At 36.4% G+C, this 19,085-nt stretch overlaps 3 protein-coding genes across 8 annotated transcripts; 2 read left to right on the top strand and 1 right to left on the bottom strand.

The window, feature by feature from the left end:
- The first annotated feature begins 6,029 nt into the window (after nt 1–6,029).
- On the top strand, nt 6,030–6,658 carry LOC113297707 (calcium-binding protein KIC-like). Its single transcript, XM_026546275.1, has one exon. It carries the CDS (start codon nt 6,065–6,067, stop codon nt 6,500–6,502), a length of 438 nt encoding a protein of 145 aa, XP_026402060.1. The 5' UTR covers nt 6,030–6,064; the 3' UTR covers nt 6,503–6,658.
- A 603-nt stretch (nt 6,659–7,261) lies between these two features.
- Nucleotides 7,262–10,609, bottom strand: LOC113297706 (serine/arginine-rich splicing factor RS31-like). Of its 6 annotated transcripts, XR_003333618.1 has the most exons (7): nt 10,196–10,332; nt 9,044–9,613; nt 8,798–8,910; nt 8,467–8,699; nt 8,052–8,336; nt 7,736–7,931; nt 7,262–7,390 (listed from the first exon to the last, which is right to left on the bottom strand). XR_003333618.1 is itself a non-coding variant. In XM_026546274.1 (6 exons), the coding sequence occupies exons 2-6, from the start codon at nt 10,299–10,301 to the stop codon at nt 7,886–7,888; spliced, it is 783 nt and encodes a 260-aa protein (XP_026402059.1). In that variant the 5' UTR covers nt 10,302–10,335; nt 10,459–10,609; the 3' UTR covers nt 7,448–7,885. The 6 variants fall into 6 exon arrangements, 5 of the variants coding, with proteins under 5 accessions (XP_026402059.1, XP_026402057.1, XP_026402054.1 ...); XM_026546274.1 differs by lacking the exons at nt 7,262–7,390; nt 9,044–9,613 and adding an exon at nt 10,459–10,609 and having other exon boundaries at nt 7,448–7,931; nt 10,196–10,335; XM_026546272.1 differs by lacking the exon at nt 7,262–7,390 and having other exon boundaries at nt 7,448–7,931; nt 9,044–9,455; nt 10,196–10,334.
- A 2,690-nt stretch (nt 10,610–13,299) lies between these two features.
- Nucleotides 13,300–14,298, top strand: LOC113294806 (protein FAR1-RELATED SEQUENCE 5-like). Its single transcript, XM_026543183.1, has one exon. The coding sequence runs from the start codon at nt 13,300–13,302 to the stop codon at nt 14,296–14,298; it is 999 nt and encodes a 332-aa protein (XP_026398968.1).
- Nucleotides 14,299–19,085: the final 4,787 nt, after the last annotated feature.

The raw sequence follows: 19,085 nt of genomic DNA, 5'->3' as shown, positions 1-19,085 counted from the left end.
TACAGGGCTAGCTAATGGAATTCTCAACCATCAGCATGAGTTTGATTCTATTATTGCATATGCCCTTATAGAGCGATATTGGTTAGAACCGCTACTTTTCATCTTCCATTCGGCGAGATGACAATAACGCCGGATGATGTGAAGCAAATCTTGAACTTAAAGATTGAAGGAAAATCTGTTTCTGAAGGTTTTGACAACAATATGAGTTGTGAAGACCTTTATGTCCTTGTTAAAGACACACTTGGATGGGAGCGAGCTTAGACGGAGAAACAGTTTAAGTGGGCTGGTGGAGATAAACCAAATGAAGCAAGAGATGGTCCATCTATACCTGTCAAAAAGATAATGTTGAAGAATCTGAAAGATATGTTTGGAGGAACAAAAAAGGATGTAGAAGAACATCATGAGGTGATGGATGAAACAAGAGCTCGTCGTACAACCACCGCATACCTATTGCATTCCCTTGGTACCATATTATTTCCTGATAACTCGGGGAATCGAGTAAATGTCCACTATGGTTAAAGGATTTCCAAGAGACCAAAAAGTATGCTTGGGGCACTGCCACCCTCTCTTTTTTACTTGATAGTTTTCGAAAAGCTTCGAGGGTTGGAGCCACTGAACTTGCTGGGAATGTTGGTCTTTTTCAGGTAATTTTTCTTTTCTTTTTTTGTTATATATATATATACATATATATATATATGTACATATATATATACATATATATTCTTATTATGTTTATATATAATTTGGTAGGCATGGGTATGTGACCACTTTCCGAGCATGAGACCTCCTACGACTTGGTCAGATGATGAAATTGGTCGTCCTACAGGAAAAAAGTTTGTATTCACCGGTACCCAAATAAAGCACAAAGAAGAGAAGATAACTGCTTTAAGGTTGGAAATGGATGCTCTCACCGTTGAAGATGTGGTATTTGATCCTTACATAGATTTAAGGAAAGATAAGTTTGGAGAAGAGATTGATCATCGTGTTTTTTCAAGTTTGGAATCCTACAACGGGCCTTTGTTTCATCCTCATGGTTGCGTAATGCCGTAATGGCCAATCCACGTCGAGTTCTCCGCCCATATGGTAATGTGCAAGAAAAAGTCACTGAAGAATCGTTCAAATTATTGGCTAATACTTCTTCCGTAAAAGGTGCCCATGTCGTGCTCAACTACAACCCAGAGCCAACTATTGATGTTTGGAACGACCACAGTAATGCACGATACCAAATCCATATGAAGGAGCTCATTCTTGCTCTAGGCACAAAGGAAGCCGAAGAAGGTTATTTGGAATGGTATTACCATTTTGGTCATCCTCATGTGATCAATAATGATTCGGAAGCGGCGGTATATATCCAAAAGGCTATAGAAAAGAAGATGCGTGAAGCCGAAAAGAAAAGTGTGCTTGATATGGATTGGAAGGCGCTATATTTCAAGACGGTAAGTAAAGTTGTTATTTTTCATGATGCCATTTCACATTTCTACTAATATGTTTTAAGTAACGCTATATTTGTTTGTACTAATATGTTTCATTTTGATATGTAAAATAGAAAAAGAAATTCCTTCACTTGGCACAAACATAGACTCAATGCGTCAAAAAGGTGAGGGCCTCACAAGTGCACAAGTAAAGGTTTTCCAACAACAAGTCAAAGACTTGACGGATCCAAACAAGGATTACGAGAACTTAGAAAGGGGCACGAAGAGGAGTAGAGATGTGGGTACTAGTCAACGTCAGCCATCACCTAGTAGTTCTGAATCCAATGAAGAGGATATGCATGCTCATGGTCGGGGTCGGGGTCGTGGTCATGGTGGTCGTGACGGTCCTCGTACTCGAGGTGGTAACAAAAGCAACAAAAGAGGTCGTGGTCGTACTCGTAATGAGTAGACATTGTCCTTAAACTCTATCAATATCATAATTGTAGAAGACTATTTAGTTTCTTTTGGTTGTTTCTTTGTTTGTTATGAACAAGTTTCCTTTGGTGTGGAAGACTATTTAGTTTCCTTTGCTTGTTTCTTTGGTTGTTATGAACAAGTTTCTTTTAGAATGAAATTGTCCTTTGGTTTGTATTAGCTAGAATGAATTCTATTTACGCATCTTTATGTTTGAGTGAATGCACAAATTAGGTGTTTAGGAACATTTACGTCCAGGTTTGGGGTAGGCACAACCCAAACGTAATACTGAACAAAACAAGTTTTAGGAGTTTTGCAGGCTTACATCTAGGTTTGGGGTTCGGAAAACCCAGATGTAAGACTGACAGAAAGTGTTTCTCAGAGTTACGTCCTGGTTTTCTTTCACTAAAACCTAGACGTAACCCTCTCTATTGCATTCCCAATCCTTTTGGAAACTGACCGAAAGTGTTTCTCAGAGATCGTTGTGCATAGTCTTCCACGGTGAGAGAATATGCCATGGCTTCCCAATCCTTTTGGAAACTAGCCCATCTTAGTTCCGCCAACCCGTCATCCTTCTTAAATTTCTCTTTGGCTTCCTTTTGTTGATCAACCAGTAGTTTCTTTATTCTTTCCATTTTACTTTTCTTTGTTGGACGAATGATGGTCTTACATTTAGTCTCAATGTTATTTCATAGGTGGAACGTGCAAAGAAGGTGATGAGCATCCGGGAAAACCCTCTCTATTGCATTCAACAATGCTTGTTCCTTGTCGGTGACAATCACCTTTGTAGTATATCCCTCCACGTAGAATAACTTCACTTGTTGTAGTGTCCACACATAACTCTCTTCAAGCTAATTTTCCAAGAAGCAAAACGCGACACTAAACGGAGAGTTGGTGGAAGTTTGTCCAACAATGTTCAACACCGGCATCTCATACTTGTTGGTCTTGTACGTGCAATCCATTAAAAGTACTTGATTGGAGCACTGCGCCAATTGTATAAACTCGGGATGAGCCAATATGAGATTCTTTATTTGTTCATCCTCATCTTCATTATGGAAAACCAAGTAATTATGCTTCTCCCCCAAATTCCTTAATTGTTGCATTTGATTTCTATTTTTCTATTGTTGATTTTTCAATTTTGTTTTGGCGTTGTAGATGGTTGGCAAAGTAGAAACATTATTTGGGTTGACGAGCTTTATATGACCAAGTATATCAATAGGTTTCATACGGCTTTCCGTCATGGAACTTACAATGAGTTTTTCTTCATCATTAAGCCGCGCCGCATAAGGATGGGATAACAAAGTATCCGGTATGGGATGGTTATGACGACCGCATACAACTTTCTCCAAATACCAATATCACTCCTCACTTTTCTTGTTGTGCTTGAATTGAAGCTTAAACGGGCATTTAGTCTTCTTAGTGAAAGTTGTATTCTTCCTATTCGTCTTTGGTTCATATACGGTACTCTTTTTCACATGACTTTTACTTTCTCCACTACACTCGCAAACCATTTGAAAGTGGCGGTCATTTGTTGATCCATTACAAACTATAACACACATAATTAACTTGCCACGTTCTCTAGCCCATTTCTTTGCATCTTCTTTATCTTTCCATCTCTACATGTTCCAAAAACTCAAAGTTAGTAAGAAAACAAAAACATAGTGAATAAGCAACATATCTTTCCATTAGTTTCAAAAAAGAAAAAAAACACTTACCAAGTCATTCAAATAGTGATGGGATGAATCTTCGGTTAGAATTTCGTTTGCATTAGGTTGAGAAGGCATTGGGCTAGGTGGAAGCACAATCTATCAACCAAAATATCACAATATTAGTCAAAAAAAAGAAAGAAAACTAGAATTACGTCCAGGTTATAAGGTACACGGACTCAGACGTTTTAGGCATAGGAAAGGTTACGGTTGAAAAATTCAACCTCTAACCTAGACGTTTTCAATTATGGTTGGGAACGATGAAAATGTAACCTAGACGTTTTCACTTACGTTTGGAAATCCAGAATCCTAACCAAGACGTAAAACAAGTAATAAATACCCATGCAAAAACTATTTACGTGTGAGTTTCGGATGAATTTAACCTAGGCGTAATTCTCAAGTTTTGTCCTATTGGAAACCAGTTACGTTTGGAATTCTTCTAAAGCTAGGCGCAAACAAAACTTACGGTTGGCAACGAAGCAAAACCCTCTTCCAAACCCAGAAGTAAAACTTAATTACGGTTGGAACGAAGCCCAACCCAACCATAATTTGCCATGAAAGTCTAAAAATATCAAATTTATTATCGTTCTTAAGCTAGTTTTCAACGAAATTGAACCCATGGGAGATAGTTTAGAGGTGTACCTGTTGATTTTCAACCATTGGTTCTTCACTTTGTTGATTTATTTCTTCAATTGGTGGAGATTCATCATCACTTTGTGTTAAACCCTCTCTACCATCTAACAAATCATCAATCTCTTGGTCTTCAACATGAGGAATGTAAAACTTGTTTTCTCTATCATACAAAGATTCACCCACCTCGAATTTGTAACTTGTTTCATCCATTTTTGTTGAGTGAATCAAACAATTTAGGTTTTGAAAAAAATCTCCAATTTTTCTTTTTCCTCTTCTCTCTGGTTTTTTTCCCACATAAACTTTGTCCCAGAATTTACAAATATATATCAAAATTCATCTTCTTAATTTAATTAGATAATAATTAAATTTAATTAAAATTAACTAAATAAATAAGGGTTGTTTGGTCATTACACAATTATTTGAGATAAGCGGTTTTTGAAATTACTTACGGGTGACCCATTTTTGTCCTATTAGGTGACGCCCCTTTAATGGGATGTGACGCCTCAATAATAGCCTTTTCTAAAAAAATGTACTCCATCTGTTTTAAGAAAAGTGAAACTTTCACTTTAGGCACAATTTTCGTCATTATGCAAACCACCGTAAAGAATGCATAACACATTATGTAGTCATATTTTGGTTTATGCATCGGGTGATTTTCGTTTCAGGAAAAGTGATATTTTCACTCTGTGTCAGGAAAAATGATACTTTCATCTTGTTTCAGAAAAAATGATACTTCCACACTGTATCAGGAAAACTAATACTTTCACGTCAATTTCTTCGGTCGATCCGCTGGCAGCGGTCATCTAGTTGTATGTTTAGTTGAACGGCTAGAATTTGATGACAAAAGACGGAGAACAACCAAATAGGAATCCAGAAAAAGATTGATTGATAGGAAAGTGACGGGTCCATAACGAAGCTTCTTGGAACCTCTAATAACAAAGACGAACTGAATAACAAAACAATTACAAGCAAAATCATTATGATGCCAACAACTACTCCTCCACAAAATTTGGTTCAAAACCCACCTTCCTAGAAATCTGATTATTATTTTTTAGATGGTTCAAGAGGAAAGGATAATTGTGACGAAGTGCTATCCACTCCTTGTAGCAGCATCAAGTTTGATAGTTTGTAATGCTATTGACAGTTAATGTTCCTCACGATCTAAATTTTAATCGAGTGGGCCCACCATGAAGGAAAGTTGGAGATCATTTGTAGTTGATCAAAATTATTACCTTCCTTATGTTTTTTCCGGTAGTGGTTGATGGTTATTCAGGTAAAATTTATCGTTTTAGAAACGAATTCACCATTATTCTAGATTTAGAGTTCAGATAAATGCTATGCAAATAGGAAGAGTTTTAGAGTTCGGATAGATGCTATGCAAATAGGAAGAGAAGTGAAATTATTTAGCAAATTCGCATGAAAATTGATAGAATTCATCACATCCTATCAATATGGGTGAATTCGTGTAGCACATTTTCAACGATAGAATTCTAAGAGGCTTCATTTGGAGGGACGGATTTTTTACTCAAAAATGATTAAACATTCATAAATTGCATCATTCAGAGACGACTAGGTCCAGGGGCCCTATCACGGTTTACTGTCACCATAGCAGACTCAGCACCCACTAATCTAAAATGTACCCAAAAATAAATAATAGTAGAAGAAAAGGTTAAAACTATCTGATGGTCAGGATTATATCAGTAGTACCGATACAGCACACCTCCTCGTGTTACCCTATCTATACCCTCTCGAGGACAAAAAGAAGGCCTACCCTTTTTCATTAATTGTTTATAAAGGTAACCACCTTATTTAGTGTTTAGTCCACTACAGAAACTTCTCATGTCTTTGTGTTTGTGGTTCAATTTCAATAAATCAAAAATAGAAAGAAATATGGGAGATAACGAAAGTATGACTAATTATGAAGATTTACTACCAGTAATGGCAGAGAAGCTAGACGTAGAAGGCTTTGTAACAGAATTATGTGGTGGATTTAGGGTTCTAGCTGATCCAGGAAGAGGGTTAATAACATCAGAAAGTTTAAGAAAGAATTCCAAGTATTTAGGAATAGAAGAAATGAGTAAAGAAGATGCTGAAGAAATGGTAAGAGAAGGCGATCTTGATGGTGATGGCGCTCTAAATGAAAATGAATTTTGTATCTTAATGGTTAGACTTAGTCCTGGTATGATGGAGGATGCTGAAATTTGGCTTGATAAAGCCATAAAGGAAGAACTTAAGCAAACATCTGCTTCTACTACTGCTACTACTACTTTAATTTAGGTATCTCTTACTTGTATTTGATTATTAAGTTAATTACTAGTAATTTGTATTTGTATGAAATAATCTTGTAGATAGTTAACTACTTTGTGGCGTAAAACTTTGGTCATATTTCCACCATGAATCCACGGTGCTTTTCTGTGTTTGTTTCTTGACGAACGAATGTTGTGGTTGAACTGGTACCACGAGTTATGACTTTTAACAATGTCAAGACTTTTCGTTGTGGAAACGGACTCTCATGCTGATGGAATTTTCTATAGTTTCTTTGAATTTTGAAGTAAAGTGGGAGAGGAAACTATTTCTCCAATAACAGTCCCATAAGTGAATTTCTTCAATGGCTTCCCCTGTGGACTAAAAAGAACAAAGGCAAGCAAAAGACCAGAAACCTGTTCAGACATGCCAACTCTACAACAGACTCCTCAACTTACATTAGCTTTCTTCATATTAAGAAAATCCTTCGTTGTACATTTAACTAGAACTTACATAATAATGGATATCCATCTTGATTCCACACACAACAAAAAAGCATGAGACTGACCGTCACTCAAAAAGCAAGACAGATTACGATTTATACCACACAGCCCAAGGATCCGGTAAATGATATAAAATGAGTAACCTCAACCAAAGGGAGAATGAGGCAGTCATAATGTAGGTCTGACCATCAAAACATCAGTGATGGAATGTTCCAATACTGAGACATAATCAAACTAACAGAATTCCAACAAATTAGCCAATAACTGGTAGCTCAACAAAGGATTCCTCTTACAGTTACAAGACTCCAAATAAAAACACTTGCCCTTACCCCAAATTCCTTGGCGTTCACCAAACTGCATATGATTAAATGCAGGTTTTTGCTTGGTATTGGTAACCCCACATGGAATTAGGTAAACCCTGTAGCAACCTTTTAAATAAGTACAAGTACAACCAAAAATTCGAAATGATAGCATGCCGGGAAAAAAAATAATTATAATACTAATTCCATTTCTCAGATGATCAGCCCATTTAACCACATAGATCATAACGCTACTACTAGTTTATGCAATAAAAAATTCCAAAGGCTGTATGATCAGCCCATTTAACCACATAACCACCAAACTAACTAGACAAAGGTCATGAGTTCCAAGAACTACTGCTCTCTCTCTCCACCCTATATAGATAATAACAAAATACGACAAAGCTTAAACCTATACATATATATTACCAGATGAAGTAAACAGACTTCTTCATAGTCAGTACCTTGGATGAAGTTAACAGACTTCTTCATATTCAGTACCTTCCTTCTATTAGAACTACCTACTGTAAGACTCGAGCAACGTCTACTTTAAACTGCAGGAATTGTATAAGAGAAACGCCGACAATTGTGCAAATAATCCCTTTTCAAGAACTTCACCGGCGAACTGGCGAGCGGCTTCGACTGCGGCTCAGGCCGCGCCTGCAAATGTAAAAGAGAAGAAAGACACGAAATGGATTATAATATTAGAAAAACAGTTTCAGATATCTGCACTATCAAAAGTCAAAACCTTAAATACTACTAATCTTTATCATTATTTACCTTGGATGTCTACCATAATCTGGGCTCCTGTCCCTGTAGTATGCCCCGCTGTATCTATCATAGACTGGACTACGAGCACGCCCATAATCAGGACTGGGTCGGCCCCTCTGAAGCACTGGACTTCTGGATCGTCCATAATCAGGACTGGGGCGGCTGGTACGAAGAACTGGACTTCTGGAATGTCCACGTGGGCTATAACCTCTTCTAGGGCTGTCATGCCTATCATCTCGCTCACCATCGTCCCTTAAAGCATATTCAACCAAGACCACTCTATCTAAGATTTTGCTGTATATTTTGGAAACAAAAATATATGATTAAATGTATATAAAGCAAAAAAGAAGATTTACATTCTTTGGGGAAAATAAAGTAAAGAATTAAGGGGTTGATGATACTATCATAACCACTGACCACTGACCTCATATGAGTACATTCGAGTGCTTTTGTCGCCTGTTCCTGAGTCTCAAACTGCACAAACGCAAAGTTTCTTCGGATCCTCACATGTAAAACTTTTCCAAATGGTTCAAAATGCCTTTCAATATCTCGAATCCTTGTATCAGTGGGGTCAAAGTTAATGACAAATAGCGTCTTAGTAGGCCTGTGGTTAGCCATAACCCTTGACCCTTCACGAAGGCGAGAACCACGCCCTCCCTGCTGAAGATGTGACAGATTAAATGGAGGAATTCAAAAGCAAAAAAACAAAACAATTTTTTTTTTATAATGATAAGTATGTAAAGCAGTACAATTACCTTTGCCCACTCTACAGAGAGCCTGCGTCTGCTGTGGCCAAACAGTGTGTTATCAAGGTAACGGATTGCATCTCTAGCATCACGCTCGTCAACAAAATAAACAAACGCAAACCCTAGAGTAAAACTGGAATTAGAATGAGCAGACACTAAAGGAACTTTAAGTTTTATATATTCGAGGGCTGACTTTTTGTAAAACAGCCAATTCATGTTTTCTTTTACCATTACAATAACAAAAGAATACAACACCTGCAAACAGGGGAAGGCCGGTGAACATAAGGATGTAAAAAATGGAGAGGCCTTGCATGATGACATAAAACATTCTGATGGCATAAAATTTTAAATTCATAGACCGGAATCCACTGCTGAGCATGTTTTGTGATTTAAACAGAAAGTGTTAAGTCGAGAAACAAATGAGATGTGATTGATCCAATAAAGATCCATGGAGTAGTAGGCATGCCATTGCATGTCTGGTTTGATAGACCCGTTCTATGTAGAGAAGGAGAAGTAGGCATGGCATGGCGTGGCATTGCGTGATTGATTTGACAGATCGGTCTATGCAGAGTAGGAGAAGTAGTCATGGCATGTTTGATTCAACAGTTCCGACAGTTCATAGTAAGCATAGCACGGCCAGTCCATCTACGACCATTCACTCATAAATCTGCAGTAACGGTGTGAGTTTCAGATGCTCGAATGAATAACATGCAGGATTATGTCATTTGTGAGTCTGATGAGTAGGCAAAGAGGAATGTTTTGTTTGCCATTGAGGGGATTTCGCATACATGTTGGTGAGCCCAGGAAGGAGCTCAGCTGTAATCCCTGCGTCAAAACAAACATTTAAATATCTTTTCTTCTGCAGTGCAGGTTATGTCGCTGTCAGTTAGTTTTTAACCTCCCCGATGAACATATATGTTGTCACATACAACATTATGTAGCCATATGTCGAACTCCCACAAATTCTGATTATCCCCAACCCTGAAGCTACGGATGCAGTATAGAAATGTGTTTGTCGCAATGATTTCGATTCGACAAAAACGACAAAGAATGCTTTTATGGCTAAACCCAACGCACCAATGAAACAAACGAGCCAGGGAAAACTTGATATAATGACTACCCTAAATCACTTGAGCACTCAAACACTAGACCTATGGTACTATCTTTGGTGGGGCCATCTAAACTTAAAGCCAGACAACCAACCTCGTGCACTTAGTCGAACATAGTCATGTGGGCGCTCGTGAGTGTGCACGAAACTACAAATCAACCAACAAACATAGACTAGGGTTTCAAAACTGAAGATATTAGGTCAAGTCCAAATCAAAAAAATATAAGTAATTCATTATCGTAAACATCTTTATATGTGAATCAAAATTTTATCGATGAAAGAAGAAAGAAGAACTTTACCAGACTTTATGTCAACACGCTCGACTTCTCCATACTCAGAGAACAGACGCTCCAAATCAGACTGACGAGTTTCGAAGTCAAAGTTTCCACAGAAAACAGGCCTCATTCTTTACGGTATCCACAAAACCTTTTCAGAAACCCTAGAAAACATTAAGGGTAACGAATAGATTATATCAAAGAAAACCCAAGAAAATAGAAAAGAAGAATCAGAGACTTGAAAAAAAAGAAAAAATCGAAAGTATACAGGAAGCGGAGGAAAATACCTGATGAAATCTGATTACTGAAACGTAAAGTTACTGAAGGTTTTAAGGACGATAACAGATTGTTAAAATTGATCTGAACGTTAAATTGACGCAGTGTTATTATAACCTAGACTAGAAGACTTGAAAAGGAACCCGCGGATTTGGTGCCTCCAAATCCAGTCCATCAAAATGGGGGTGTTAGATTTGCTTTCACGTCCAATCTATCACCCGCGGGTCGGTGGGTGAGCCGAGTGGATACGGGTAAATCAACCGATTTCATTTCTTTACAAAAAAAAAAAAAAAAAAAGAAAATGGAAAATAGATTAGAAAAGCATTTATCAATCCAACGTAAGTGAAATTTGTTCAACACCTTCAAAATATGATAACAACTTTCGAAAACGAAATTTTTGCCATTTTTTCGCAGACATTATGTACGAACTTGTCTTTAAACATCACAATCCACAAGACCACCTTCCCGGCCACTCTCGGCTTGCATTATCAATCCAACATAAGTGGCGACTTCCCTATTGATCATAATGAAGTGTTCTGCCAACCCTTTTGCAACGACAATTGATGTTCATGGTTTGCTCTTCATATTTACGAAATATGTTTTACCACATGGTGTTACCATGTAGTTGTGCACCATCGATACAATCTTGGGTAAAATAAACATAATTATGACAAATGCATTCATCTTCTGTGATGTTGTATGGGTCTGGATCTTGTAACAAACTCATTTGACAAACTTTTGTAACAAATTTTTGGACCATTAGATGAGAAAAATCTAGTGACCCATAATTATGCTGATGCGGCCAAAAACTACTTCCCTTTTTCCTATTCGGCTTCGTTGTAGCCGAGCCAAAAACTAAACCTTAATAAAAGGAAAAGTAATATATCGTGTATATTTTCATTTTAATCGTGATCAGTTATGAGATTTTTTTTCAGCTTCGTTCTCTTTCTCCTACTATTTTTTTTTCTGATCAGGAAACGAAGTTCTCCAAAACAATATCGAGTTGCGAATCATAATATGTATACAATCTAAATGGAAGCTACGTTATCTTCTACTAGTACACTATACACCCTTCGTTACTTTTTAATAGGCTAGTTTCTATAAATAAATATTTCAAAAAAATAGACCAGTTTCCTAATTGGGAAAGTCAAATGTTATTTTAATTTTTTGGGACCACTTTTCTTTTAACTTCTTTTGATGACAATTGTTATGTGGACCATTTCACTTATTTCTTTGGCTGACAAGTATCATGGGGACCATTTCACTTCACTTCTTTTATTGACAAGTGTCTAGAGGACCACTTTCAATAATTAGTTCTCTTAATTTTCTTAATTTTCTCAAAAAAAAAAAATGGCCTATTAAAAAATAACGGAGGAAGTACTATATTAAGTTTTAATTTGGATGACAACTTTGTTTAAATTATCGTACAAGAAAATTTGACAGTAGGTGGTTATGGATCTGATTACGTGATTTTGAATGATTTCTACATGTAGTTCATTAAATCCTAGTTTTGTTCATACAGAAGGTATTACTGCATTAGTGTGAGAGGCTAAGGCACCTGATAGCCCAGTTCATCTCTCTGGCATCTTTTTTTGTTTTGATTTTAATGTTTGAGGGGGTCTGGTTAGTAAGTCATTACTCATTAGGGAAGGGTTTATGTGTTTGTCCTTATTTTTATTTCTTTTCTTTTGTAGCATTAAAATAGCATAGCATATGTACAGTAACAACTATATTCTTTGATTTCAGGATTAGAAAATACAATACCCGACCATGATCAGGGCCGTTCCTGAATTTCTTTTGCCCTGAAGCACAAGAACAAAGTTATGCCCCCCGTCCCCAATTTTTTTTTTTTTTTGCCTAATCTAAAAGTTCAGTGTAAACCTAATAAATTGAACTCCCCCAAAACTATGTTTTTTGAAATTCAGTAAAAAAAATCTAGCATAATCATGGTGCAGACCGTATTTCAAACCACCAAAAGCTAAATTACAATTATATCTAAACCCCCAAAACTTAAAAATCCTAAATTCTAATCTTTCAAAGGTTTAACAATTTAAAATAAAACAAAAAAACACACCAAATTTAACGAATTGAACACCCTCAATAAATCTAAGTCCTAAATAATTGTTGAAATTTCTCAATCAATGATTTAAAGACTCATACAATACAAGAGGACAGAGATTCACCTTTCTCCTTTCGCTTTAGGTTCCAAGAAAAAACAAAAAAGAAAAAAAGAGTCTTGTTAAAAACTCCAAAATTTTTGATGGGTTTAACGAAGTTTCATCCTTAAGTCCCTAAATATTTATATTAATTGAAACATCTGCCCAAACTATTTATGTGGATTCTTCAATAAGTCCCTAACTATAATAAGTTTTTGTGAATACCCCTAACATCAAACCAGTCTTTTGCTGCCCCATGGGCCTTGCTGCCCCAAAGTGGGCCTTTCCCTGATTCCCTTATGGGGCCGGCCCTGCCATGATCCTTTAACTCCAAACAAAAAGAGTAATATGGGAACACCGTAGGAAGGGATGAAATTTGGCAGTCATGAACAAGCCAGGGAGTATTATATAAAATATGGACGATGAAATGGTTTTACAATTCGTGTTCGATCAAAAAAAAAAACTCGCATAGGTGTGGGAAAAGTGACAACCGTTTACATGATTTGCTCTCGGGAGGGGAACAAAGTGAAAATGAACAATATAGAAGGACTGGACAAAAAATACAGAAGTTGCAATATTATACAATGTGGGTGCACAGCAAAGATGCAAGTCCTTCTTAACGAAAAAAATAACGTATGGGTGGTGAAGACATTTTCAGATGATCACAATCACAAATTTGCGTCACCACGAAAAAGAATGCGTATGCGGTCCAACAAGTGCGTGTCAGAAGAAGCGAAAGGTATGGATGAAAAATTCAGTAGGGAAATTCTTGAAGTTGGAAAAGTATCTACAATCCTTGCGGGTCAAATCATTGGGTTTAACAAAAGGGATTGTTGGAATCACTTGCGCAATGTTAGGCATAAAAACTTAGAAGTTGGTGATGTCCAATCTGTTATTGATTATTTGCACAGGAAACAAAATGAGAATCCTCAATTCTTCTATAGAGTTCAAGTTGATGAGCATGGTAGAGATGTGAATTTTTTCTGGGTAGATGCGCGATCACGTTTGTCATATCAACAATTTGGTAAGGTAGTTTTCTTTGACACCACATATCGGACAAATAAATATGAGATGCCATTTGCACCATTTACGGAGGTGAATCACCATTATAAAACTATCCGGTTTGGTTGTGCCCTTTTACAAGATGATATTGAACCTACATTTTCATGGTTGTTCATTATCTGGCTTGAAGCTATGGGAGAGCAACATCTGTCAGCCATCATAAGTGATCAAGATTCTGCAATGGCCGATGCTATAAAGAAGGTTTTTCCAAACACACGCCACTGTTTATGCCTTTGGCACATAAAGAAAAATTCTCCAGAAAAAATAGCACATATTTATTTTAAGAAGTCAAAGTTCAAGGGTGATATGAAAATATGTATCCATCGTACTTACAAAATACATGAGTTCGAAGAAAGGTGGGAAAAGATGATTGTTGCGTTTGATATAAGTAACAATGAGTGGCTTAAGAATTTATATGAGATTCGAGAATCTTCGGTACATGTCTACTATAGAAATACATTTTATGCGGGTATGAACACAACAGGTCGCAGTGAAGGTGTAAATGCTTTTTTCAAATCATTTATGTCGTCAAAAACCAATCTCAATGAATTTGCAGTTCGGTACAAACAAGCTGTGAAAGAAATTGTTGATAAAGAAGACGAAGAGGATCTTATTGAAAAAGCGGGGGTCTAACAACCACACCCAATATTTCGCTTAGCAATATGTATGGACTAACTCCAATATACTTTCAAGAGAATCAACTAGACAGTCAGACTCAATCTTAAGAAAAGTATTCTTAATGTAATCAGCAAATCAAACAGATAGAAATCCGTGAGCCTGATTAATATAAGAAACAACTTAGATGGTATCAAAAACCAATATCCAAGTGTCAATCAATTTAATCAACAACCAAAGGTTGGATTCACAATTGAATGAACTTATGCACAACCTGTGATATTTCAATTGTATAAACAAATATAATGCGGAAAAGAAATAACACAGACACCAGAAGTTTTGTTAATGAGGAAACCGCAAATGCAGAAAAACCCCGGGACCTAGTACAGATTTGAACACCACACTGTATTAAGCCGCTACAGACACTAGCCTACTCCAAGTTAACTTCGGACTGGAATGTAGTTGAGCCCTAACCAATCTCACACTGATCAATGTACAGTTGCGCTCTTTTCGTCTCTGAATCCCAGCAGGACTCTACGTACTTGATTCCCTTAGCTGATCTAACCCCACAACAAAAAGTTGTTACGACCCAAAATCGAAGACTTGATAAACCAATCTGTCTCACACATAAAATTCTATTGAATAGATAAATCTGTCTCCCACGGAAATACCTATGAGTTTTGTTTCGTCTTTTGATAACTCAAGGTGAACATGAACCAATTGATATACCGGACTTATCTTCCCGAAGAACATCCTAGAAATATCAATCACCTCATAATAATCTTAATTGTATGGTAGCGAAACAAGATATTGTGGAATCACAAACGATGAGATGAAGATGTTTGTGACTACTTTTTATCTTGCCTATTGGAGATTAAATCTCGAGCAAATCTTAGAGAAGATAGTACTTAATCACGATAGAAAATAACAAGATCAGAACATGCAACTACAGAGAAAATAGTTGGGTCTGGCTGCACAATCCCAATGAAGTCTTCAAGTCGTTAATCTACAGGGTTTTAAAAAATCCAAAGGCTAAAGGAGAATCGACTCTAGTCGCAACTAGTATCACACAGGAGGTGTGGGGACTAGGTTTCCTAGTTGATAGAATTCTCCTTTATATAGTCTTCAAATCAGGGTTTGCAATCAATGTTACCTTGGTAACAAAGCATTCAATATTCACCTTTATATGAAAACCTGATTAGACTCTAGCTAACATCTTTCAAGCGTTAGATCGAACTTAGATTGTTACACACAAATGAAAAGTGACTTCATTTAGATATGAGTAACTGTACTTAAACGTGTTTTGTTGGTTCAACAATAGTTAACCGAAGTTATCCATATGAACACTTTCATATCAACCTTATTCATCTTAACCAAAACTAGTTCAAATGACTCAAATGAAACTAGTTTTAAAGTTGTTCAATTGTTTATATTCTCATAGAAGTATATAAGACACAATTGAAGCAAAATCGATTTTGATTCGCTCGAATCAATTCATGAACATTATAGCCACTGTTTGAAAAAGATTGTATTCTTTAATATATAAATGTATTAGTTCATCAACAAACCGATTTTAGAACATAACCCGCTCAAGTATGCAAACGGGTACGCATACTTAAGTAGCCGGACTTGGACCGTGTTCGCCAGCATGCAAACGGGTACGCATACTGTCGTACACTTCCAAGTTTCAGTTGAATCCAGTACACATATTATAGTACCCGTACTTCAACTGACTTCGCCAGTATGCGTACCGGTATGCGTACTTTAGCTCCCGGACTTTACCTGACCTCGCCAGTACGCATACTGGTATGCATACTACATTCTGGTCTTGGATCAACGCATATGCAAGTACGCACATTGTGCACATAATCCAATTATAGTTAAGTGTTCTAACCTCCCATTTCAATCATTGAAACATTCTTAGAAGACGACAATAGCTTTCTCACACAAACTATTAGCTTCAAAGCAATTTTCAAGTGATCGAATGATCAATACGAAACATTCCGAGTCTACATCAAATGACTGTCTCACACAAATCATGTAAGATGTTGCCAGGTGATTTTCACATGATTATCTTTTGACTTTCGTCAAGAATATAAGATGAACTTCGTTAAAGCGAAAGCTTACCAACACATATTTCGAGAAATATGTAAGCGAGTTAAACTCAACTCAAATATCAAATGTGTATAATCGAAGTCTATATAGCTATACGACTTTTGTCTCAAATAGGAGATAGAGTAGATAGACTTTTGAGTGATAGATGAGCTCAAGTCTTCACATAACTTTTGTCGATGGAGTTCCACAAGCTCCCCTTAGTAGTTTTTCGTCTTCAATCAATGAACGTCGTGAAGTCTAATGCTCAACTACACTTCCTATCCTAATCCGGGACTTAGCTATAAGTATGATAGAAATTAAGACTTATAGTTTTGGCAACTAAACCAACAAGCTTGAGATAGCAGCGCTTGCGAGTTCGACCGAGCAGTGCTCTAACAATCTCCCCCTTTGTCAATTTTATTGACAAAACTATCAATATATATGGAATACAAAATAAATAAACTTTGTAACTCTCAATCCAAATGCTTGATTTCCTTGGTTCTTCAACATTACTCGAAATCTTCGACACTTCCAAATACTCTAGTGATTTTGAATGTGTTCAACTCAGCATCATAGTTGTTGAAGATCCGTAGCTATAACAATGACAAAACAGTAGTTCTCAATCATTATTATACAGTGTCATAGTATTATCACACAACATCAAAGTCCAATTGTATCACAACTTTGACAACAATACTATGGTGATATGTATCACTTTCCCTTAGTCAATACATCATCTCACATGAAAACCACTTCCCCATACATAATGATCCGTAAACCATATGTATTTGTAGTGTGAACTACGTATTAATTCTTCCCCTTTTTGTCAATATAAATTGGCAAAGGTACGCAAACTAGTGGGATCATAATGAAATTCTCATAGAGATACTTCATGACTAAAAGAGAAATATCAACTTTGTTTCGATGATTTCACATAGTCGAAACTAGTGTATTCATCAAGGAGTTTATAAAGATACAAGAAAACTCCTACAATATTCCACAGCCGAACCCCACAAAGATTTGGCAATCAAGCACAAGTTCAAATAAGAACCCTCCCCCGTAAAATGTCATTCCCGAAAGAACAACAAGAGCGACCTTACTTTCACAAGAAAAGAAGGATTTCTTTGGACATTAAAAAAACACATGAAACATGAATTTGTATCCAAAATACTTAATTAAATTAACCACAAGAAACCCATGATTAATTTAATCGGAAATGCTCATATAAGAGAACTTTCGGAGCCACACAGTACTTACACAAAATGTGGATCAGGCAAAGACCAATACTGCGGAATATTCAAAGATTCATTCTATTTTTCATCAATATTTTCATAGAGACATGTAATAGACTTAATCTTTGTAAACAAAAGTTCATCCTATCTTCCATCAATATTTGCATAATGACATATTAGGCTTAATTTTTGTTGTCAAAAGCTCATTCTATCTTTTATCAATATTTGCATATTGACATATAATAGACTTAACTTTTGAGCATATATGGGACAATCATAGTTCACGAACGCAAACACACATATCCCATAACAAGTTGCAATATATAAAATCATAAAGATTAATACTGCAAATTCATCTTCCAAATAAACTTTAGAATTTAAATAAATAAATCTAAAAATATTGCAAGATAAAAAATCGTTGGTAATAGCTATGTGTACTCACAATAATGACTATTCCAAACCCTATTTATCCTTCTTAAAACACAAGAACAAATTCTCATAAGAAGTTTCCTAGACAAAAATAAAGACAACAAGCAAAAATCAAAAGACTCTTAAAACAACAAAACCGATCATGAACGAAAATCAAAGACCACTTCTGGAACCCCCACGAGTCTTGAGTCCTTTGAGCTCGTGATTCACAGCGTCTGCTGCTTCTTCAGAGAAGATATCATCATTGAGAAGATCTTTAACATGTGTCTTCATGAGAACAAGGTCTGAATTAACCTTTTTTAACTCAGTTCTTAAAACACATCAAGACCCTTCATAGTATCAACGAGTTGCAGTTTTGCTTCCTTAAAGTATTTAAGAAAATCATGAACCACTTCAGCAGAAACCATATCCTCATTCTCAACATCCTGATGAGTATAGGCATAGTAGCATGAGGCATTAGGATTTTGATCATAATCTTCTACTAGGGTTCTTTTCTTCCTTCCCTTGGACTCAAAACCAATACCTTTATCAAGAAAACCTCTTGCAAAACCACCAGCGCGAGAAGGAGAAGACATCCTCGACAAAACGACAAAAACCTAAAGTATGCGTACGTGACTCAATAGGTTTGGTATTTAAATGTTTTCTTAGGGAAGGTAACTTTTGGGGTTTCTAAGGACAATTCGTGACAAGTAAGTCATGGGTACCCGTACGAACACAATCCGAACCCAAAACAAAACTGAACGTTTTTTTTTTAAAGGCAAAGCAAAACAGTACATTTTTTCTACGTGAAGATTTTGTTTCACAAAATTTTGGATCAATAAATTTTTATATCTCAATAGAGAAGCAATTTAGAGCACAAGAATAGCAGGCAACATAGTTGCAACAAAAAACCTTTTTCAAAAGCAAGAAAAATCGACGATAATAAAATATCTCAACTAATCAGAAAGCATTCTTTGCCGAAAATATACCCGATTATTTGAAATTCTTAATCAACGAGATTTTTATGAGCAAGCATTCAACCCTTATGATTAATTAGCACAAGTATAAGCC

This window comes from Papaver somniferum, chromosome 7 (genome assembly GCF_003573695.1).
Source record: "Papaver somniferum cultivar HN1 chromosome 7, ASM357369v1, whole genome shotgun sequence".
Classification (NCBI taxonomy): domain Eukaryota; kingdom Viridiplantae; phylum Streptophyta; class Magnoliopsida; order Ranunculales; family Papaveraceae; genus Papaver; species Papaver somniferum.
This window is presented reverse-complemented; position numbering and strand designations above follow the sequence as displayed.